At 46.0% G+C, this 25206-nt stretch overlaps 1 protein-coding gene across 8 annotated transcripts in view; it reads right to left on the bottom strand.

Annotated features, from left to right (window-relative positions):
• LOC146871815 (plasma membrane calcium-transporting ATPase 4-like) overlaps window positions 1-25206 on the bottom strand; it is a 1579909-nt gene that overhangs the window by 429467 nt on the left and 1125236 nt on the right. For all 8 annotated transcript variants that reach the window (XM_085651731.1, XM_085651670.1, XM_085651690.1 and 5 more), the window contains exons 6-7: window positions 16474-16599; window positions 14482-14607 (exon numbers count right to left, since the gene is read on the bottom strand). In XM_085651731.1, coding sequence (XP_085507857.1) covers window positions 14482-14607; window positions 16474-16599 — 252 coding nt within the window. The remainder of the gene's footprint in view (window positions 1-14481; window positions 14608-16473; window positions 16600-25206) is intronic.

The raw sequence follows: 25206 nt of genomic DNA, 5'->3' as shown, positions 1-25206 counted from the left end.
AATGGACCACCTTAACAGCTTTGGATTCTCACGCCTCATCTGCATCAACCATCTGAGGGGCCTGTGGTCTGTCTGAACCCGGAAGGGATTCCCAAACAGGTAGGGTCTCAGCTTCTTCAGTGCCCAGACCACAGCAAAAGCCTCACGCTCAATAGCACTCCACCTCTGTTCCCGTGGAAGTAACCTCCTACTGATGAAGGCTACAGGTTGATCTAGGCCCTTCTCATTCATCTGTGCTAGAACAGCCCCACACCATGCTCTGAAGCGTCTGTTTGTACTATGAACTCCTTGGAGAACTTGGGTGCCAAGAGCACGGGCGCTGTGCACATAGCAGTTTTTAAGGTCTCAAAAGCTTCCTGACAGGTGTCAGTCCAAATCACTTTCCTTGGCTGCTTCCTGGAAGTCAGCGCTGTCAAGGGTGCAACAATGTTGCCATACCCCTTGACAAACCTCCTGTAGTAACCCGTGAGTCCTAAGAAGGCTCTCACCTCTGTCTGGGTTTTGGGCGGCTCCCAGGCCAGGATGGTTTCAATCTTGGGCTGTAGGGTCGCCACCTGGCCGCTCCCTACCTGGTGTCCCAAGTACACCACGGAACCCTGCCTGATCTGGCACTTACTCGCCTTGATCGCGAGGCCTGCCCTCCGCAGCGCCATCAACACTTCCCAGAGGTGGCACAGGTGTTCTTCCCAACTGGCGCAGAACACTGCGATGTCATCCAGGTAGGTGGCACTGAATGAATCCAGCCCAGCCAACACCTGGTTGACTAACCTCTGAAAGGTGGCAGGGGCATTCTTCATCCCAAAGGGCATAACCCGGAACTGGTAGTGCCCATCTGGTGTGGAGAATGCTGACCTCTCCTTTGCCCCATCGGTCAAGGCGATCTGCCAGTACCCAGACTTTAAATCAAACGTGCTGAGGTAGTTGGCAGCCCCTAGCCGATCTATGAGCTCATCAGCTCTGGGGATGGGGTGTGCATCAGTCCTGGTGACTGCATTGAGCCCTCTGTAGGCCACACAGAACGGGAGTTCGGGTGTGGCACCAGACGTGGCAGCCTATGGGACCAAGACCACTGGGCTGGCCCAAGGACTGCTAGAGGACTCAATTACCCCTAGCGCAAGCATCTTTGAGACCTCCTCTTTGATGCAAGCCCTTACCCTGTCAGTCACTCTGTAGGCCATGTGCCGCACAGGTGTACTGTCCCCAGTGTCCACCTCATGGACGCACCAATCCGCGACACCAGGAACCAGGGAGAACAGATCAGAAAACTGTCCCAGCAACTGGTGGCAGTCATTCTGTTGCTCAGGGGTCACGGTGGAAGAGAGGTTGACACCATCTACTGACCCATCTTGCTCTCTGGCTTACAGGAGGTCAGAAAGAGGCTAGGTCTCCTCTTCCATCCCAGCATCTGTTGCCAAGAGCATGCCCACTTGGGACCTCTCCAAGTGGGGCTTCAGGCGGTTGACATGCAGGACCCTCAAGGGGTTCCTGGGAGACCGCAAGTCCAGCAAGTAGGTAACCGGACTCTTGCGCTCCACAACCTCAAAGGGGCCGGTCCACTTATCCTGGAATGCACAGGGCTCCACTGGGGCCATGACCCACACCTTCTGTCCAGGCTGAAGCTCAACCAGAGTGGCATTCTGGTCGTACCACCGCTTCATCTCCTCCTGGCTGGCTTCCAGATTTGCCTCAGCGAGTTGTCCCTGAAACGCCTAGTCTGGATCCTAAAGGCCAGCATGTAGCTATATACATCCTGGGGAGGTTTCCTGGGAGATTGCTCCCAACCTTCCTTGACCAGACTTAGAGGTCCTCTTACGGGGTGACCATAGAGAAGCTCAAAGGGACTGAACCCTAGAGATTTCTGTGGCACCTCACGGTAAGCAAAGAGCAGGCATGGTAAGAGGACGTCCCACTTAAGCCTCATAGGTTCCTCAAGACCCATTATCATGCCTTTAAGGGTTTGGTTGAATCTCTCAACCAACCCGTTTCCTTGGGGGTGGTAAGGTGTGGTAAACTTGTAGGTTACACCACACTCTTGCCACAGGGACTTCATATACTTGGAAATGAAGTTGGTCCCCCGGTCAGACACTACCTCGCGAGGGAATCCCACTCGGGAGAAAATTCCCATCAGTGCTCATCCCACCACGGGGGCCGTCACTGTCCTCAGAGATATGTCTTCCGGGTACCGGGTGGCATGGTCCACCAAGACCAGGATGAACCTGTTGCCCATGGCTGTCTTGGGGTCCAGTGGCCCCACAATGTCAATACCCACCCGCTCAAAGGGGGTGCTGACTACAGGGAAGGGCTGGAGAGGAGCCTTGCGCTTCCTCCCACTCTTACCACTTGCCTGGCAAGTCTGGCATGTCCTGCAGTGAGTGTCTGAACTCCTGCGCATTTGGGGCCAATAAAAATGGGTGACACGCCTTACAAAGGTCTTGTCCTGCCCCAAATGTCCTGCCAATGGAACATCATGAGCCAGCCCCAGTAGGAAGGCTCTGAAGCGCTGGGGTACCACCAGCACACGGGCTGACCCAGGCTCAGCAACCTTAGGCTCTGTATATAGGAGGTCATTCTCCCAGTAGATCCAATGTGATCCAGACTGATCACCTGCTGCCTGGTATGCAGCCTGTTGCCACAGACCCACAAGAGAAGGGCATTCTTTCTGCTCCTTGCAGAATTCCTCCCTGGAGGGTTCTCCTTCTTGCTGCCAATGGTTCAGCTCAGGCAGGTCCCCCAGTTCGGCTACCTATTCCCCTGTAGGCTCCATGGCATCCCCCTCAGGGTCTGCTCCCTCCGGGACCGTGGAAACTTCGGGGGCCGGTTTCCTGCGCCTCCTGCCTCTCCTCTTGCTGGCAGGTACCTGGGCCTCCCTCTCAGGCTCCAGGTCCTCTTCAGCACCTTTACTCGCTGCCGTTGACCGGGTGGTCACACACGCCCAGTCAGGCATACCCAACATTTCTAAATGTGCATTCCGCTCCACCTTCGCCCAAGGTGAGCTCTCCAAGTCATTCCCTAACAAACAGTCAACAGGCATGGCGGGCCTCACAGTTACCTGAAGAGTACCAGAGACCCCCCCCCCCCCCCACACTCGAAGGGAACCTGAGCCACCTTGCAGTGACTCTCTGTGTTGTCAGCGGCAACAACGGGGTAGAATGCTCCAGGGACAACCTGCTCTTGAGACACCAGGTGACACTTGACAGCTGTCAAACTGGCCCCTGTGTCTCTCAGAGCCTCCACTCTATGGCCATTCATGGTCACCCACTGCCTGTACTTTTTAGTGTTATCAGGCAGCTGGGTCCTAGGGACCACCTCACAGTCTCCTAATGAGACAAGGGACATTTCTGCGGGAATCCACCCACCTCGGGCACCCCTCTCCTCAACCAGGGCTACACTAGCCATCTGCCGGGGGGCTGCACCAGTGGGTGTTGGTTTTCCAAAAAGGCGACACTTGGTATCATTGGCAAAATTACCCAGTTCACTACATTTGTAGCATCTCGGGGGCCCTCTTTGAACAGGTGGACCTGTCGGGGCCCCTGACGGTTTCTGGGGGGGAGGCTGAGAACCTTTCCCTTGGTTCCCTTGGGGATTACTTTGGGGCCTCTTATGGAACTCCCTCTGTTTACCCTTGTCCCCCCCACTCTTCTGCTGGGGACCCTGCCCACTCTTGGCTGAGTCTCCCATGTGACCCTTGTGGACCCTGGTACTGACCCAGCGGTCCGCCTCCTCAGCAAGCATCCTAGGATTAGTCAGCCTACTATCAATCAGGTGCTGGCGTAGCTCAGGAAAACAGTTACTTGACAAGTGCTCCCATGCAATCAAATCAAGCAATCCCTGAAAATCATTAACTTTGCTACCCTTCACCCAACCATCCAATGCTCTGCAGAAAAGAGTAACATATTCAACATAGGTACTGTTTGCTATCTTTGTGCAAGCCCTGAACCTCTGTCTGTACATCTCAGGGGTCAAACCATATCTAGACATCAATGCATCTTTCATGTGGGGATAGGAATTATAGACATCAGAAGGCAAGTCTAGCAGTGTGTCCCGCCCCTCACTAAGGAACCGTCCCCACAACCCCGCTCCCCAATCCTGCTCAGGAACCCGGTGGGAAGACATGTCTACTTCATAGGCCTTGAACCACTGCCCAATATCATCATTTTAAAAAAATTCCTTCACCACATCTTTAGGGATATAAACTCTAGATTCTACAGGCATTGACGGTGTGCTGCCACCAGAGGGAGCAATTTCTAAACTCTGGGCTTTCAACTCCAACTCCCTCAAAACCTTTTCATGTTCATACTGTAGCTTTTTCTCTTCTAGGGCTAACTTTCTACTTTGCATTTCAAATTCTAACTGCCCACCTAACTTGAGCTTGGTCAGCTCCAATTCGTGCATCCTACACTCTTTTCTATCTGCCAACTCCTCTGGAGATAGACTTTTACCAGAAACATTGCTACCAGCAGGGGAAGGGGTTCTCCTTCTTCTTGGACCGACTGGCCCATCCAGCTGTTCGTCGGCATTATCATCATCAGTGGCATTCCTTACTTCTACCCAGGCCCTCAGCGCCTTGTAGAACTCTGCCTTACTTTGACATCCCGTAGTGCAAACATTAAATTTCTTGCAGAAGAATTTCAGTTGCCTGGCAGTGTAGCTGTCCAATTTCTCTTCTTCCCACTCAAATGTAGTATCAACAGAGACTATGGATGCTGCTTTCTCCAATATGGTTAAGCTTGGCAGTACTCAAAAATAGAAAGTCCCAAAAAGAAATTTACCAATAAGTATTGGTTGCGTTAAGGTCTGCACACACTAAGTAGTGTTCACCAATCACTGTACATGAGTCACAAATGCAAGTCCAGAATCCTCACCGCTGACCACCAATGTTAGACTTGGGAGTCTCTAGTTGACACAGGTATGCACTTGTGACAAATAGAAACCTCCTCCCTCTAGTCAGGGTAAGGGGGTACACTCCTAAAATAACCCCTGCTCACCCCCTTGGTAGCTTGGCATGAGCGGACAGGCTTATCTCAGAGGCAGTGTGTAAAGCATTTGTGAACACATACAGTAACCAAGTGACAACACTACAAATGGACACCACACAGGTTTTATATCAAAAATAAGTATTCTTTGTATAGATTTACCACAAGACCATTAAACGACAAAAACACACAATACTGTTACTTTAGATGGTAGAATTTTGCTTAGTTCTCTTAAGTTCTTAAATGCGACACTTTAAGTCAATGTACCTTTTAGATGCGTTGCGCTTCCACGACAAGCAATGTCGCAGCGATGGAAATGCGGCAAAGTTCTGGTGCAAAAGAAATAAAGACGTGAAGATCTTCCAGATGCGTTACGCTTCTCTTATGTTGCGAGAAGACTCGACGCTTCAGCTGCAGCGGCGACACACGTTACGCGATGCGACGACAGCGGCCCTGGCAGTGACACTTTTCGCAGACGTTTGCGAGACGCTTCAGCTCGATGCGATGTTTCAGCGGCGACACCCCTTTACGCGATGCGACGACAGCAGCTCCGACATCGGCACGCTTCTCCGTGGATGTGAGGCGCTTTTCTTGATGCAGTGCAATGCGACAACTACGATGGCTGCGATGGCGACACGCTTCTTCCTCGATGCGAGACTCTTCTCTTGATGCAGTGCAATGCGTCAGCTACGATGGCTGCGATGGCGACACGCTTCTTCGGCGTTGCGAGACACTTCCTGGATGATGCGAGACGCTTCCGCTCGATGCGATGCTGCAGCGGCGACACACTTTACGAGATGCGACGACAACAGCTCCGACGGCAGCACGCTTCTCCTTCTTGAGTCGCGCTTCCAGCTCATTGCGACACGCAGTCCCTCAGAAGGCCCAACAACAGCAGCAGGCACTTCCAAAGAACTCTGGGGAGTGAAGTCTGTTGTTCCTGAGACTTCAGCAGGAGGCAAGCTCTTTTCCAAGCCCTTGGAGATCCTTCACAAGTTGAGCAAAAGTACACACAAAGTTCCTTTCTCCTCTCTTTGGCAGTAAGGCAACCACTGCAGGCCAATCCCCCAGGTTTAGGGATAGTTTCATCCTCAGCTTCTTCTGGTTCCTCCCTCAGCAGAGGTTCTTCTTGTTTTCCCAAAGTGATCTAATCTAAGTTCTTGGGATCAGGGTCCCAATATTTATACCCAGAAATCCTTTGTCCTCTGAAGGAAGAGGGGCCTTTGTCCAGTCCAAACCAGTTCCTAAGCACTCTGTTTACCAGACTTCTCCTTTCCTTTCACAGTGCAGGGCAGAAACATTAGACGCCCCACAGGAGGTGGAGCCAGCATTGTGGAAGGCAAGTACAGCACTGGAGCACTTCGTTGGCAGAATTCCTTCTCTTCATTCACTGTGCAGGGCAGAGACATCAGCCGCTCCCCAGGAGGTGGAGCCAGCATTGTGGAAGGCAGGCACAGCCCTATTCAGGTCCCAGGTGCAACTCCTCCCACCCATCTGGATGCAGATCTCTCTATTCACCACTGGGACACCTCACCCTGTCTCCTGGAATTCCCCAGCCCTGTCACTCAAACTCCAGACAAAGGAATATACACACAGCCTAGCAGAGGCAGGTTTGAATGGTTAGACAAGAAAATGCCTACTTTCTAAAAGTGGCATTTTCAAACACAGAATGTTAAAACCAACTTTACTAAAAGATGTATTTTATCATCCTGAGTTCAGGCATACTAAATTGGAATTTCTACCATGTTCTCTGAGTCAGTTAGGATTATAAAATGTAATAACCAAACTGCCCATTCTGGCCTATGGAGACCAGGTAGCCTTGCAATAGTGAAAAAGGAAAATGGCTGTAATTCACTATTAGAACATGCCACACACACCAGGGCATGTCCTACCTTATCCTTACAATGCACCCTGTCCTTGGGCCTACCATAGGGGTGTCTGATATGAAGAAAAGGGAAGGTTTAGGGACTGGCAAGTGGGTGCACTTGCCCAGTCAGCATGACAGTACCAGACTGCACGAAGGCTCTGCAATGGCAGACCTTAGACACATGTTTACAGGCTGCTTCTGTGGGTGGCACAACCAGTGCTGCAAGCCCACCAGCAGTATTTGGATTACAAGCCCTGGGCACTCCTGGTGCACTGTACTAGGGTCTGACAAGTAAACCAAACCAACCAATCGTGGAATCACAAATCATACATCAATTTACAATAGGGAGCACGTGCACTGTGGCACTGGACAGCAGTGGCACTGTGCCCTGAGCAACTAACACCAGCAAAAACATCCATGAGGCACAACGAAAAATGGAAGGAAGACTTACGCCAATGTGCCAGGTCTAACAATATATATCTATTTGTATGATATATATCTATTTGTATGATAGATATCTATTTGTGTGTATATGCCGGTTATTCTGATATAGAAAAAAGAAACTGATGACTGGCAAGGGTTTCCAAGTGCTGGAATGGGCACAGCACCTTTAAGGTAGCCTGCAGTGTCAGTATTCCATTGTGTCCCATAATGGCAGCTGTTTATTTTCGTTTTAATGGAACTATATCTTGATGCCATCAATATGGAAGAGGATGGATTGTTTATGACTTTGCTGACTATTTCAATGATGCAAAACTGGGATCTGAGGTATTTTAAAAGCAGCAATATAGGATCTTTATTCATAGTCAAACATTGAATACAGTAGCGAGACAATCCCCAACAAGGTGCAGCAGAAATTGCATCAGAATTGCAACACCCAGAAAAGAGGAAAATGCTAGCCAAACAGTTGCCACAAAAATGTTTAACCAACTTCGGAATCTGTTCTCGATTCTAAGTCCAGGTTAGAGGACTGGTAAATGTGTGAAAAGAGTTCTAGGTATCCACCATACATATGCCAAAAATAGTGACTTTTCTTAATCAAGTAGTACATGCAGCTTTTCGCCTTATGGAATCTGCTTTGGGGCTTCCGAGGACAGACCAGTAACTTTATGACAATATAGGGCTAAGTTGGAAACTATCCATTTGGACCAGTGGTCGAAGTGGGGGGAAAAAGTAGGGGAACTGTGGGCGGAGTATCAGAGGGCGGGAATAACCCGTGTATTGGGTCAGTGGGCGGTGTCAGAGGTGTGGCAGAAAGAACAAAATAACCCAATTTTTAGTATTTGTTTCCCATTTCACTAACCAGTTAAATCTTAAAACGTCATTTAATTTAACCAATGGTTACACATGTTTGTTTAATATGAGTTATTGACATTAAAATACATTCAAAAAGTGGGATACGTTTCCAATCACAGAATGTCCCAAATATCCTTAAAATTGAAATCGCAAGCCATTTGTCTCCCAACCATGGAGTTTCTGTCATCAGCACTTCTCCTCCCTTTTTCCACAAGGGCAGTTCAAACATGGATGGCAAAATATCCTCGTTTGCAAAGGTTTTCCACATAATTATGGCTCTGCCAAATTTGCCACATAATAGACCATCTGCCGCATAATCTGGCGAATTTAACTAGTAAATTGTTTTTAGCTCAAACGGATCAAAAGTTCCTAAAAACGTGACTTGTGCTGCTGTGAAGTGGAGGGCCCTTTGCAAAGGTTGACTGGTCACCTTTCTCACTGCTGCAGTTGTATGTTCCACTGGCACTAATAAGGAAAATTCTTTGCAGAGACTGTTAACGTGTAAAAATGTCAAAATAATAAAGTATAAGAAAATTTAAAGCACCACTAATACCAGTGTAGAGTGCCAGAGCGCTTTACATCACACATATTTCACAGGGACAATCATACGTGTGTAAATCACTGTATAGAGAATGTTACATAAGGCAAAGAACTACAAGGTGTAGGAGTCACATGACAACTATACAAGTAGGCAACATAGTTTAATAGTGATTGGTCTGGAGAAACACAAACTCAGAATTTAAAACGTAATACCATGGTTGGTGTTTCTCATTAATAATTAGAATTAATTTCTACCCAAGTGAACCCTTTTTCTGCAACATTAGGATAATCAAAGACTGGGGAAAACACCATGACGCTCTAATGTATACCTTGCAGTTTGCATGCAGCTCTTACATGACAGTTAAGAGCTCACTGTTCCATGTTAGGATTTTAACTTATTAACTGCAAGTAACAATAGGGTCTCTCTAACAAAAGCAGTAACCCACTGACCTATTTACATTATGTGCACTTTGTGATCTGCATGGTACATTTTCTTAGCAGCAGGCACATTAACCCTCTGCGCTTCCTTTCCATGAGTCAAAACGTCGACTAGACAAACCACCATCTCTCTCTACTAAGAATATTAATCACTAGAGTTATCATGACATTTTTATTGCTGCCCAAAATTGTTGGGAGGCCAGGAAGGAGGCAGCAAGTGCTTTTAAAACCATAATATACTTGCAAACACGACAACCCCACCTGAAGTCAGCACCAGCTGCGGTCCATTAAGGTAGCTGCGGTCCATGAAGGTAACAGCGGTGGGCCAGGTACGGGGGGAATTCGAGGGACGATGCAGAGGGAAAATTAACTAATTATTTAATTTTCCCTCTACATCGTCCCTCGAAATCCCCCTCACCCGGCCCCTCTGCCCCACCTCTGTTAGCTGCACGGACCGCAGCCGGTCAGCGCCTGATGTGGTCGCACTGCCCTAGAGTCTCCCTGAATTGTGGCGGACAGGTCTTCAAGGTTAACCTACACTTGCCATTGCTTGGGTCCACCTGCTGGTGCTAAGATACCAGGGCTTTTAAGATCTTGCGGGGCCTTCTAAGGCCTAGCATGGGAATGTGCTCCCTCAGGGGGAGTGGTGTGGTGGACTGGTCATGAAGGCTGAACCTGGTTCCCCAGTTCCAAATTCGGCAGCTCTGACCATAGTGCCACATCCTCTCCCCCACTGAACACCTTACTGCCCCACTGAGAGAAACTTGCACTGCACTGACCCGCTATAATTACCGGGATGTGACTCAATTCAAATTACGCACTAGACAAGAGTAATATGCGGCCTAAAAAAGATTTAACAACATCCTAGAAAAAGCAAACACTCATAGGGAATGAAAGATTTAGTAAAGCATGTGAAATGTAAGCAGGAACAACATGGTTACCTTTTTTTCTTTTTACACTCATTCAGGAATTAGAGAGTGCTTTTGCCTGAAAAGTTAAGGCCATGACTGCAGGGCCCAGAAGGGACAATGCCCATCGCTTATATCCTAACAAAACGTAAGCAGTATCGTTTAAAAAGACCACATTCGTGAACACACTGCCGCTGTACACATTTTGTTTTCTAATTCAACTATCAAGCAGGTATTTCAGTACCTCCAGGAATAGTGCACTTTCCCACCCAGGTAAAACAATGTTCAAAGACCAACGAGAAAACAAAAGTAGCGCTTCACTGGCAAACACTGTGAAGTGGCGCTAATGTGTTTAGGTGTGAATAAATCAATCTAGCCACCTTGTAACCACTCTGTCTTGCTTTAGTGTGTTAGTTAGTTAGTTATTTTTCATATTTTGAATGTTGTATTTCTCTCCACCCCGAGGCTGCACTTAGAAATTGAAAAATGTCAGAAAAAGACGACGTTTCCAGCAAAAGTGTTTTTGTTTTTTCGATCCATTTCACAGGGGAGCAAATAAACGAAAGGAGGAAAGAGAAGCCTCGGTTTTCACTAAATGAAGAGAGTGAGACAGAAAGACAAGGAAGAGGGGGAGGGGGGGAGGGGGCAGCTACCAGTGGCAGGAGAACTGGACACTTTCCCCAAAAAGCCGAGCCTTAACTAGGCGATTTCTGCCGTCGGGGAGGCATGTTTAAAATAAGAAAGTAGGGGAACTGACACTAGCAAATTAAAGAAGTAGGGGGCACGCCGTGCCCTGCCGATCCCACCCACTTCGACCACTGATTTGGACATAGATTACTTATATCAAGGGAAACCAGCTAGGATAGGACCATAATTGGCAAACATGTCCTTGAACTTTGTATTGTTGTCTAAGTTGAAATACAATACACATAACCTGCGTAAAAATGTACTGCTGGAAAAGAAGAAGGACTTTGGCACAACGTGGGTACGGATATAGTCTGGTGCATGTGGAACTCTGAGACCACCTACAGCAGAAATGCAGAGTGGGATTTCTAACTACCCTATTTGAATGAAAAGCTGTGTGTGGCTCCTGAGAACATAGAGTCTGCAAATCATTAACCCTGACAGCAGACGTTATGACTACCAGAGAACCTGGTTTGTGCAAAACGTGATATAAGCATGTCTAGTTAATAAGTTCAGAAGGAAGTCATATTAGTTTAGCCAGAACTACTTTAACCTCTTTTGGAGGTCAGGGTCTTCTAACCGGAAGAAACATTTTCTTAATGCCTTATCACTGGAACATGGCATTTTTCCTCCTTCAGAATATCCATGCACTCTTCTTCCCAAATTCAACTTGGCTTTGGATTCCGGAGAGGAGATACAGCATGGAGGCCAACCTCTCCAACATGTGAATGAGGTTTGGGAACCGCCAATGATGTGTCCACTCTGGTGCTATCAAAACCATCTTGGCCTTGGAGTACATCAGTCTGATTATTAGGGGTTTTGAACACCATGGACGAACTCTTAACCTACTTCCATGATGCGCATTCAGAAAGTACATAGTGGTGATTGTCCCTATTAATCTGGAAATAATTTGCTCTCACAGGTGGGAGGGGTGGATAACAGGGCTAAATACACTGCCATGATAACCATCGCATTTATATGGTACGGAGAATTTAGACAGGCAAGGGTCCTGTATCTCTTCGGGCTCCTCATTCCACCAGTACATCATTCATCTACTCAATGATTTGTGAAGGTAACTCTTGATTTCGTTCACCTCCGGTCGTAGAGGAGGGTCAGGCTGTACCCATTGGTGATTTGTTTCTTTATTTCAAGCTGAGGGCGGCTTGCCGTACGTTGCATGAGACTTTCCCCGAGTCCTCCGCCCACCATGCCAGCGTTGGAGAACCTGTTGAAGGTTGTCACGCCTCACAGACTAATCACACGACTCTACACCCACATGCAAACCTCAGCTTCCCTGATACAGCCAGGGGCACTCCACACGTGGAATGACGAACTCCCCACCCTGCTGACCGAGGAACAGTGGTTTTACTGCTGTCGCCAACTCACTGAACTATCCCCTAACTATAAACTCCGACTAATACACTTTAAGTTCCTACATCGTTTTTACAGGACGCCGGTCAGCCTGCATCATATGGGACTGCGCCACGATGACCGCTGCTGGAGGTGTAGTTTCACCCCAGCAACCTTTCTCCACATGGCCTAGAACTTTCCACAGCTGGAAACGTATTGGTCCGCAATCTTTATCACAATTCACCAGATAATTGGCACACCTGTAGATCCCACTCCACTATTGGGTCTGATAAGCTATGTAAAAGACACACCAGTCAAGGCTCGCAAACTGCATGCACTGCTACTCCTTTTTGCCAAACGCCAAACTGTAATCAACTGGGGGAGGAAGAGGGCGCCTTTAATTAAAGACTGGATCAGAGACGTCACGTATGGACACTCTTAACTGACTACTTTCTGGGAATTAATGCCTCCAACCTCCAGGCCAATGGACATCTGGGAACCTTTCATTACGTGGGCCAGGGAAAGACAGGGGGCAGACGAGAACACACCTTCTGACGTGGGGGGTACATGGCTGATAGGCAAGAACGGGGCTCCTGTGTTTCTCACAGGCAGTTCATTAGATATGCGTCATATAGTGGGTGTCATCCTGGATCCAGGAATATGCCGTCATGGGTTCTCTTAGGGTAGGATTGGCCATGTGGTGGTTCTTATTCATCTACTGAGACTGTTGGGAAGCCGGGTATGCATGCAACAATATTTGAACTGTAATTGTGGGGCGATCTGGAGTATGATTCTGTAATAATTACATACTGGCTGGTAGTTTGTTTTGTTTCTTTTTGAAATGCATATTAAAAAAAAGGTAACGCTTGATTGAATGCGACTCCCTTCATTGTTTTTATCGAATGACCGTGGAAGGGACCATAAAAAGCTGCCTGGGTCTGACTCAGCGTCCTGTACTACTGGCTCCAATAAATATGGACTGTGTAGCCTGGCGATAGGCTTTTATATATCTATACACTCGCACCCACACACGCTTATTTTCAGATGAGATAGTGTAAAAGAGCTCCGAGATCACGCACATGGATGAGACTTTTCAGTGCGTAGGAAGATCCCAGGATGGAGAAGCTTTTTATGTGTCTTTATTAAAATGGGGCTGGAATCCACATGAAGGGAAATCAAAGCATGTTCTCATCTGGAAGGTTAAAGAGGCGTCAATACAGATCAAATGTGAGAAGCATTGTCAGAGCTGCATATTGACTGTAATACTAGAACAGCAGTTGGAATAGTAGCATATGTCACAGGTGGAGCTGTGTGCTGGTCCAAGTACTGGAATAGCAGGGAGTGCTGCAGGACAGGATTAAGGTGCACTACCAGAGCTCAGTGTGTCTACAGGGACGGAGGTAGAAAGACTAGCCATGCTAGTGGTTACCATTTCTGACGAATACAAAGGCCGTAGTGCAAGTATGAATTTTCCAGGTTATTTCAATGCGTGGATCCCATTTCCTTGCACTGTGAGCTAGAAAAGGCTGCAAAGCAATGCTCAAGAGTCAAGGATTGCTATGCATTGATTGAAATGCACGGATTTGCGGATCAGTATACAGGGGCTGTTTGAAGGAAGATGTCTAGATCCGTCAATAAGGGATTTCCTTCACGGGGCTGAGGCCAGCGATGCTGTTGGATGAGCAGTCTGTATAGGTGCAGAACCATGAAATTATTGGGGAATGGATGTGTGAGAAGCTGGCAGACGCTGGGTCTATAAGAAAAGGGAACGAGCGGGACACTGCTGGAACCTCAGGTATTCTAGATGAACAGGAAGGATGCGAGCTTCTTCACAGTAAGTCTGGGTTATTGGAGAAGTTTACGAGGTAAGTGAAGTGAGCAGCTGGTGGAACTTAAGGTCTACTAGTTAACTGGAGATGTGAGAGGCTACTGGAACATAATAGTTGCAAGATCAGTGGAGGTGTGAAAGGTTGTTGCACTTCGGGTCTGTAAGGAAAGCAGATCGTGTGAGCCTTACCTCGGGTCTGTAGGTAACTGCAGTACAGACAGATTGCAAACTAAGTCTGTAAGGGGAGGCCCGTGGCTAGTCCAGAACAAGCTCTAATGCCTTTCTGGAGGGGAGTAAACACACTGATAGCTTAGACGGTACAGCGAGGGATATGGGCAGGTAAGAGGGTAATTAGGGGCATTTGTTAACTGTTCAGAAGAGACGCTTAGGAGGAAAAGCTTTACTCTCTCTCCACGAAGGACACAGCACCACCACCTAAGTGATGACATCTGTTGCATATCCCTTTCTAGAGATGGGCTGATTCCCTCTTCCATCCTACAGGTCCTCTTTGTCAGCTAAGACCCTCCCTCCTGGACACCTGTTTCCAGATAGGGTGAGCAGGGGGCTCCAACGCCCAATTCCTCACGCTTCCCTTACCTTTCTTGGCCTTCTTATCTTCCTCGCCCTCTCCGGCGCCAAGCAGGGTGAAGATGATGCCCGTCTGAGAGTTGACACCAACAGCAGTGACCACCATTCTCCCAGAGCCCTCCATCACGTGGGTACCTGCAAGGTGAGCCATGAAGCATAGAATGGGGAAGGTGACATGAATTCATGAAAGGGCACAAAAAAAAGAAGGAAGATGAGAGCGAAAACAACAAGAGAATGAGAGGCAAATACTGTACTACATTAATTAGATCAAAGTTTAAGTGCTGGATATTGTGTGCAGCAGGAACCATCTCACCTCCTTCTCTCCACAGACTGTGCGCTCACCTCAATCACAATTACTCTATGCACATAGACAACCTCACTTTAGTCACTATCACTTTGTGCTCACTATAGGCAAAACTGCACCACACACTCTGCATGCATTGGTTCACCTCAGTCAAATTAAATGTATATGTTATATGTACACCTCACCGCACTCTCCATGCCTTGAATACAATGCTTTGCCTTAGTCAAAACCGCTCTGTGTAAACTATATGAACCACTTCACTCTCTCCACACTTATGCTTTGTCATGTCAGTCACAATCACACCATGCACACTATGAGCATCACTTCACCTCCCTGTCTCCACACACTTAAGGGTTGCCTCACCCGAGACCAAATCGCTTTGCGCACACTATGTGCCATACCTCACCTTAAATCTCCAAACACGTATGGAATGCCTCATCTCAGTCACAATCATTCTGCACATACTATATAGGCAGACCACTTCCTCTCCCCATGTACTGTATGCACTGTAGAATCTCAGTCAGAGTCACACCCGACATACTATGTAGACCCCCTCACTCTCTACACACATTAAACAAGCACCTCTGTCACAACCACTCTCTGTACACAACATGGAGCCTCTCGCATTATTCTAGGATCACTATAGAGCAAGCTTCAACTCACTCAATCGTTCCCCACAATATAATTTAAACTAATGAGTGAATAACCAGTGCCCTGGTACAAGGACAAACCACAGCTTGCCTTGGAGGTGAGGGGCCCTCGGTATGTCTGGCTAGTTAAAGTTTTGATGTCGGGCATAAGTCAGTCACTCGCTGCATGCACCAAATCACCTGCAATCATTTTACGAAGGCACTAGTCATTTACTCACAATGCACATTGTATCCTGAAGGCATGCACTAGCCATTCACTAACTCAATGCACTGTAGCCCCTGTAGGTCTTATCTAGTTGTATTAGTCATTCACTCATAAGATGCAATGTACCCTCTATGAGCACTGCACTATTGTTTAAGTCACTCATAAGAAGTCTTGTTTCTCTGGAGGCACAGCGCTTAAACTGCATCTGCTGGATGCCATATAAGGAAACGCTGCTGACCTGTAACCCTAGTTCTCTTCCAGGGGACTACTGATGAGGATCCCCAGGAAGGGAAAAGCTATTAGCTTACAAGACATACTGTATTGCTCTGGAAGCTTCACACAAGGGCACTAGTTGCTCACCAAATTCTCTGTAATCCCTGGAGGAACAGCACTAGTGTGCAAGTTGAGCTGTTTCCCCTTGATGCACCACAAATGTGCAAAAGTCACTCTCAAGGCACTATGGGCCAGATGTATCAAAGGGTTTTACCCATTCTGTGTCTATGGGAAAATGTGTTCGTACATAAGGCCCTATATGCCCTGGAGGCACTTCACCATTGAACTGGTCTCTCACACAGGATATGGACTGCTTGTCTTATAAGAACTGTACAAGCAGAAGAGTCATTCAGTCACAAGATGTACTGTATTGTTTGGAATCTCTGAACCAGTGGAGTACACTAGACACTCCAGAGATGGCCATAGACCGTGGAGGCCATGCACCGGTGAACTAATCATGTATTCATAAGATAAACTGCATCATTAGGAATCACTCACAAGACACATTATACCTGTGAAAGCCGCAGTCCTTCAGTGAAACAACATATGCTGAGATCCTTCAGATTTACCTGACAGCAGCATGGGGTCCTTGTCCAGGGACTTTTTAACCTGGTCCGACTCTCCGGTCAGAGAGCTCTCGTCAATCTTCAAGTCATTGCCTTGAATCAGCACTCCATCAGAGAGCAGGAGGTCACCTAGAGAGAAGATAGGCAGTCCCGTTCAGAAATAACGTAAGAAAGTGAGATATGGGCTAAAGTAACCCATGCTTTACATTATTAGGATACTGAAAAATACTAAGGAGTACCATAGAAAACAAGGTCAAAAACCAGGTTCCTCTATAAGGTCACTTCATTTTTTATTTGATTTGTATTATCGCTGTTTTAAGATTCTAAAAAAAGTTTTAGAGTTAGAGACACTTCTGTTGGAAGTTCGGGGGCATTTTTCTGGGAAAGAGGGGAGAAGGTGACTGTTATAATCAATAGTGCTGGGTTTGATGTGGTGCTCACGCTGGCAGCATCTTGCTAAAGAAGGGGAGGTATTGATGTCAAGGGGATTGTGACATACGGGTTTGAGGGCGGTTGGGCGACAAGAGAAGCTCCGGTGTTTGGCAGTATGGACACAGCTTTTGATCTGCAAATTAACGTGAAGCGTGTTCACCACCCAAGTCTCCAGTCATATGTGGAAGGTGGTTCATATATATTTTTGGCAACGCGAGGATGTGATCAGCCAGACTCAGCTGAACCGACGGTCGACGTGCTGATCTGCAGAGAAACCTGTGTCGCAGATCCTTATCCGTGCAGTCGGATCAATCCTGCTATTGGTGTGCGATCCCCCAACAAGGATGTTTTTTTTTTTTTTTTTTTTTACAGCGGGTGCCTGGACCCATTTTGAGCCATCTTAACTGATTTTTGTTGGCTGGGCAACCTAACGATGCAAGCACGACTCTACTAGTGCGCGCTGTCTCGAATTGTCTCAGCGCGGAACTGCAGACTTGGCCGAGTTTCTTTGCCAATACCTCACGCTCAGGATAGTTCGGTAGTTATCATTGGTTAATGTGCTGCATTTGTGTGGAAACGGACAGGATCACGGGGATTTTATAACATTTTGTCCTGAGTCTCCTTACCTTTGCCCTGTGCTGTCTTTTCCCGTCACACTGTGGCTCTTGAGTTGTTACCAGTTGACAACAGCACCACCTAGGTTGTTGCATAGGATAGTGCATCCTATCAGAGTCTGCAAGCTGCTGGATGGAAGTTTGACCTGCAGTGCCATCTAGTGGTTATTTTGACATTGTGCACCTTGATTTTCTTACAGGTTATACTGTTTTTTCCATTTGGTGAACTTATTGAGCCACCATGAGCATCAATCAGTCAGTCGATTGTAATGCCACCTACATTCTTAATGCAGCAAGGAGAGCCGCCCATTGAGTGGGAAGATTGGGTCATGACTTTCTCAGAAAAAAGTATTACTGACTGGGTGTTTGGGCACGGAATGTCAGCACATCTTTAAATATGTGCCACAGGTTTATGAGGAAAATGGTGAAGTCACTGAGGTTGTGTACAAAGAAGCAAAGTAGCAGCTACAAAAGCGTTTTGCCAAGACTGTAAATATTGCTATGCAACGCCACAAAGTTTACACACAACCACAGAAGTCCAATGAGTCGTGGATGAATTTGTGGCCATGTTAAAGGAGTTGGGCACAAAGTGCAGATTTGGATCCATGACAGAGGAGCTTATAAGGGATCAACTTATAGTCTAATGCAACAACAACAAAAATGCAGGAGCGACTTTGGGCTGCCAGTGATCCTACGTTAAAGGCAGGGCCAGCCTTAGTCCTGGTGGCGCCCTGTGCGACAATGTTTGTTGACGCCCCCCCCAATGACCACTTCGCCACGGATTCCCTCACTACCACCATTTGACAATGCCCCCCAAGTCTCCATAACCACTATCTTTTAGATTCATTTAGTTTTATAGCGCCACTTATACTAGTTTAAGGTGTCAGAACACTTTATATCACACATACGTTGCACTGAGAGGATCATACAAGTGTAAATCAGTGTATAAGAAATGTTACATAAGACAGAGGCCTACAAGGTGTAGGAGTCACATATCATTCATACTGGTAGGCAGTATAGTTTAAGAGTCCTTGATATGGAAAAGCACAAATTCAGAATTTAAAATGTAACACCATTGTGAGGGATTTTCTTTAATAAGACGACTTGATTTCTACCCAAATGAACCCTTTTTGCAATATTAGGATAAGGAAAACTGGGCAAAAAACACATTTAGCTGTAATATATTCCTTGCAGTTTGCATGTAGCTCTTTGATGACAGTTAATAGCGCTCAGCTCTATATTAGGATTTTAACTTTTAAACTGCAAGTAACAAAAGGACCTCTCGCACAAAAGCCATAACCCATTGACCTATTTATAGTGTATGCACTTTGTGATCTGAATGGTACACGTTCTTTGCAGCAGACATATTAACCTTGTGCGCTATGATGAGTCAAAAAAAACTAAACTTCCACTTCTCGACAAAGCTCCGGTCTCTCCCCAGAAAAACATTAATCACCGGAGTTATCCTGACATTTTTATTGAAGCTTTGGAAATTGCTGGGACAAGGAATGTTGCATCAGGTGCTTGGAAAACAATAAACATGGCGCCCCCACCCCAAGTCAGCACCCGGTGCGGTGGCACCGATCGCACCGGCCATGGTTAAAGGACACTATCAAAATCAGCAAGATTGTAGAAGAATTAGACAAATGTATGAAGGTAATGCAAAAGATGGACTGTAACAGTACTGCTGAGGTAGCGGAGGTGATCAGTGACTTTGACCTTGTGGCCCTAGTAAAGAGAAAACTTGTATCTAGTAAAACACTTGGAAAGGGGGGAGGTATGAGAACCACCAGCTTTTCGTCAGTGCAAAGTAAATCCACAGCACGCTTTTGCTACAGATGTGGCAGCAATTTTCATATGGGAGACTCAAAGAATTGTCATGCTGTTGGCAAAGAGTGCCGTGCCTGTGGGAAGAAGTGTCACTTTGAACGTGTCTGCTAGGCAACCAACAGGAAAGTTGCTTTGATAGAAGAAGCAGAGAAGGTCACGGAACACAGAATTCTGATAGTTGACTCTGAGGAGGAAGATGTCGAGGATGTGGAATCCAAGGAGAACACGTCCCACAGCACATTTTGAAGTGGATTGGAAAAAGATTTCCTTGATGGTCGATTCTTGATCACTCTACACCATCATACCCAAACTTTTGATTCAGTATGGCCTGGAAGGATGTTGTGTTCAACTGATGTGGTGTTGAAGGGTTATCTGGGGGCCAGTATTGGGGTGATGGGTAATGGGAGTGCTAGGATTGAGTTCATGGACCGTCATATGTGGGGAAAGGTGTACCTAGCTAGTGAGGGTCCACCAATTTTGGGATGGTCACACCAATATGACTTGAATATTGTGGTGGATCCATTGGCTGTTGATCAAGTCATGATTGTTTATGATGAAGACATGAATGCTTAGTTGGAACAGTTTGAACCTGTTTTCAGAACAAATTGTGTTTGGCTAAGGACTTTTGTAATAGAATAATTTTGAGGAAAGATGAAATTCCTGTGAGGAACGTAGCTAGGAAAATTCTGGTGACAATAAGGGTAGAGGTCAAGAAGATAATTGAACAAATGATCCTAGATGGGGTTATCAAACCGATGGAGGCCACACAATGGTTATCTCCGGTGGTGATAACAAAGAAGGCTGATGGGTCATTGAGGTTTTGTGTAGACCTTTGTAGTCTGAACTAAAATGTGGTTATGGACCACTTTCCTCGGCCTAATATTACAGAGTTAATTTTCCTGTTGGCTGGTGGAAGTTACTTTACCAAATTGGATCTTAATAGTGCTTACCATCAGGTCAGCCTGCACCCAAAATCTAATTATTTAACTGCATTCATAACCTCTGAGGGGGTTTACCAGTTTAACAGAATGCCGTTTAGCTTGTCATCAGCCGCAAGTGTTTTTCATAGTCTCATATCCAAAGTGTTATCTGAGATCAGAAATGTTTTTTTCATGATGACATATTGAATTTTGGGGACAGTACTGAGACTCATAATAACACTTTGTGTGAAGTGTCTCTGTTGTTGGAAGCATGTTTTTCTTAGCAGAAAGAAATGCGTATGTTTTTGGTGCAAGAGGTTGAATTTTTGGGGTATCTAATTTCTGGGGAAGAGGTGAGACTCAAATCTGGTGAGTGCTACAGTGAATGCAGAGACTCCTGATGATAAAAATAAGCTAAGTTCCTTCATGGGACTTGTGGAATATATTTCGCTAAGTTTGTGAGAGACTTTATGGGCAAGTCTGAACCATTAAGAGAGTTTACGAGGGAGGGGAGGAAGTTTGCATGGGATGAGGTCCAGAGAGCAGCTTTTGAGCAAGTCAAGTGTGATTTTTTAAATGCTGACAGATTGGTTCTGTTTCAATGTGATTTGAAAACTGTGTTAACTATGGACGCTAGTGTTGTGGGTATTGGGGCTGTTCTCACCCAATTACATGGGAACGTGCAAAGGACTGTGGCCTTTGCATCCCGCTGACTGACAGATGCAGAGAGGAATTACTCTGTCATTGAGCGGGAGGCATTAGCAGCCGCATGGGCAACCAATTACTTTTGCACGTTCATTTTGGGAATGAAGATTATGCTCAAGACAGATCACAAGCCTTTGCTGAAAGTCTTGGAACCCAATGGGAGTAAGAATTGTTCAGGACTTCTGGCTAGGTTGGCGGTCAAAATGCAAGATTGTGACTATACCATTGAGTTCCTTCCTGGATGGAAGAATAGAGTAGCGGATTGCCTGTCGAAACTGCCTGAAAAAGCTGCTGATTAAGGTAATTTGGACACAGAGGAGGTTGTAGCAGATGCGGTGGAAGATATGTGGGGTCAATTTCTATGGAATAGTGGATGAGAGCAATAAGGGAGGATGAGCGGTGACAAGAATGATAAAAGGAGATGTTCAGAGGGAAAGTATTTATTCTGATGCCAGAAATCCATATCATAAAGTGCTTGAAGAGTTGTCTGTTAATGGGGACCAACTCATTGTGAGAGGTTTGTACCTCCAGGGACTTTAAGGAACAAACTTGTGCGGTAAGCACATGAAGGTCATATGGGACAAACCTTTACGCTGAAGAGACTGAAGGAACATTTTTGGCGGCTCAAGATGGATGGGGAGGTCAAGCAATGGGTAGAGAAGCGTGTGAAATGTAGAAATTTGGAGAACAGTTTGAAAGTATGAATGGCTGTCAAGGGAATTCAACAACACATGTCAGAAGCAGGTTTTGTGTGGGAAAAGATTAGCCTGGATTTTATTGGGCCGTTTGACTTTTTGCCAGAACAGGTGGGATTTGCTGCTGTACTGGTTGATGCCAAATCAAGGTGGTTTGAAGTTGTGCTTATGAGGAATGTGAACTAAAGGTCCACTATTGCTAAGCTTGGAGAGGTCTTTAGAAGAGAAGGTATACTGCCTAAACTAGTCACCGACAACAGCACGCAGCTCACTTCCTACGAGATGAAGAGATTTCTGAAAGGGATTGGTGTGAAACATCTTTGCACTGCTCTATACAACCCTTACGGGAATCGTCACGTGGAAAGGGTAGACCGTTTTATCAAAGAAACCATAGAAGTAGCCAGCACGGCAGAGTTGAGTGTTAAGAATGCAGCAAAGGACATATTGTGGGTGTATCATACCACTCCCAATGCTCTCGCTGGGAAAGCCCCTTTGAGATGATGAGGGGTAGGAAACCAGGGATCAAGTTGGCTCCTTCATGGTTTCAGGACGAATGTAGAGAGAATGGAGTAAAAAGAGTGATGGAGGTCAGGGTGTAGGAACGATTGGTGTGGGTGACTGGTTGAATGTTAAACCAGGTGGAGTGAGACCAGGTTTGTCAAAGTTATGGGGTCCCTACAGTGTGAAGGTTGTTAGACAAGTTGGACAATGACAATAGTCAGACGTGGAATATGAGAAGGCTTGCTCTGTTTCAGAAAGGAGGTAAATGACAGCCATTGACACAGTGGACCTGGGTCTTGTTCAGGGTGGATGGGGATAGATGATGATGGCTTTCAAGTGGGTACAGAGGATGAGAGTGAGAAGGAGAATTTCAGAGATGTTCGGGTGGCCAGATTTGACCAAGATACAAGGGATAATCAGCTGAAAGTTAGGAGATATTGTAGGCAATGTGCTGGTTAGGTTAGTTGGGCCTCATGGTGGCTGAGCACCTTTCACTTTGGTATTGTGTAGGGTTCCTGTTGACCTTTCTCTTTGTTATTGTGTAGAATCCTTGTGGTTTTTCCCTGTAGGTGATAGCCCCTCATAGGTCTGTGGTGTGTGGGTAGAGAGGGGCCCGCACCCCTTGTAGATTTTTGTCTCTTCTGTGTGGAAAATGGGATGGGCCTTTATGTATTGTTTGCTATAATGTTGAAGGGATGGGGATGTGTGGTGTTCCCGCTAGCAGCATCTTGCAAGAGGGCGACGAGAAAAGCTGTGGTGTTTGGCTGTATGGACACAGGTTCTGATCTGTAAATAAACGTGAGGCGTGTTCACCACCCAAGTCTCCAGTCATATGCTGAAGGTGGTTCAACAGTGAAGTGAAAACCAGAAGTATCGCTTTGACAGCAGGTATATGGTCAGCAGTCTAGACATTATTGGGAGGTGGGCTTAAAAACAAGGGCGCTGTGCAGCGGACACATCAGGGATGTGGAATTCCTATAGCCCGACGCCCGAGACATATTGTTTGGGGTCAAGGGCAACAAGTTTTAATGTCTATTTTGTCCTTGGGACAAGTAGGCCCAACCCCCTACAGCACAAACCCTTTAGCTGCCAGTTTACAGTACCAAATTATAGATCAAGGAAGGGCATTGACTACAGTTATGGTAATATGTGTGTCCATGTGTTAACACTGTTCAAACTTGTATTTATGGTTCATTAATGCAAAGCTCTGCCTGCACTACTGACGATGGTTTCAGTATAAACATGTACACAAGTTTTCAAAGTTTACTAATATGAGGCTATGTATAATGCTCCCAGAATGCTCTCTGATATATGCAAATATTTGTAGAAGATTGAAAGCAACAGTGAGGATTCTTTGCTTTCAAAACAAAATGTTCACAAAAAAATGCAAGTAGGAAAAAAATATTTTGCTAAACTACTGTAAGATTTTAGGTACCGTATCTTTGCAGCATCATTTAGTAACATGTTGATGTATGCTTGTATTTCCCAAAAATATTCATAATGTAAAATCGGTGTAACCAGTTAAAATACGATTGTGGGAAACAAAAATAAACAAGCATTGGCAAAGCCAGTAGGTCTGAAATTGGTGGTCAGACTTTTGGTTTTGTCAATGCGTGACTTGTTTATGCATGGTTTTTGTAAAACCTTATCTGTGTGGGAGCTGCAGGGCCTTCGCCATTCTAACAAGCATTGGCAAAAGCAAAAAACTGTTGGTCTCAAAAAGCACACATTGCCACAGCAGTTCCAGGAACTGAACAAAACTATTGTATGTGCCAGCATGCTCCTTGTAATAGAGCAGGATACTGTCACTCACAGTGAAGCCTGCTGATAGACCGAGCGAAGGAGAGAGAGAAACATAATTTTACTAAACACAAACCCCAGGCCTAATTTTTAAAGAAAGTCTCCAAAGTGCATCCATGGTTTATATCCTTGCATTAAGTGCATATATACAGCCTCCGTGAATTCACAAGAATTTACAGAAGTAGGACAAGAAATAGTACTCCTGGAAAATATTTGTGAACTGCATTTTAGCATGAGCAAATGTGCATGTGTAGATTTGCTCATGTGAAAATCTGAATGTTTCAAGTTCACTTTTCCTCCCACCACTTTTTCCCCAACCCTGAAGAAGCTTTACGTCTGCCACTGCCAGGAGTAAATTTCCAACCTTTTTCAGTATGGGAAAAGATTAGAAAAGAGTTGGTGAAAACCCTTAAAACCCTTAGAACATGCAAGTTAGTAGGTTTGCACAGACTCAAAAGGGCATTCCAACCTTTGAACTATTGCTTACCACTACCTTCAGCCCCAGTATGTAGACCTGCAGAAACATAGCAACATAAGGGAATTGCTAGTATTCAAACCCTACTATGGTACAAGCCCTGGCATAATTAGAGAGGCTTTATCAAAACTCTTGCATAATGAGATTGCTGCCGTAATTTATCGCCACATTACATGGCACAAAAGGGACAAGTGGATTTTGTTACAGGACAAGTAGATATATGAAGCAACCTGCCCGATGGACAAGTAGATATTTTATTAAATTTCACACCCCTGCACATGCCACGGGCATGCCAAAGGCAAGCCCTTCTGCACCAAAACAGGAACAGGAGCCAGAATCCCTGCTGGTTTCAGCACAGAAAACAATGTAAAATTATCCTATTCAAGGGAAACAGTGCTAAACACAGGAAAGAACTTGATGAAACATCACCCTTTGTGTTGTATGGGCTTACCGGATAGGAGTGAAGTAGCGTTCTCTTGTGAAAATTGCAACATTGGTCAGAGAAGAATCTGTATGAACTGGAATCCTGTTTCTCCTCAGAATTACCATTAAAATGTATTTATCTTAATGACAGGTCCCTATCCAAACTTTGTTTAGAAACTTGGAATATTATTTCAGATATCAAACCCAAAGTGGTTTTTGTAAAAGAAACCAGGCTAAATGACACAACCCTGCCGAAAATGTTGGTTGCTCTTCCTGTAGGGCATAAGATGTTAAAGTGTAACAGAACTGACCATAGGAAAGGCGGGACGGCCATCTTCTTT

This window comes from Triturus cristatus, chromosome 1_1, assembly GCF_964204655.1.
Source record: "Triturus cristatus chromosome 1_1, aTriCri1.1, whole genome shotgun sequence".
Classification (NCBI taxonomy): domain Eukaryota; kingdom Metazoa; phylum Chordata; class Amphibia; order Caudata; family Salamandridae; genus Triturus; species Triturus cristatus.
The sequence above is the reverse complement of the archived record's forward strand: the minus strand, read 5'-3'. Positions and strand labels throughout refer to the sequence as shown.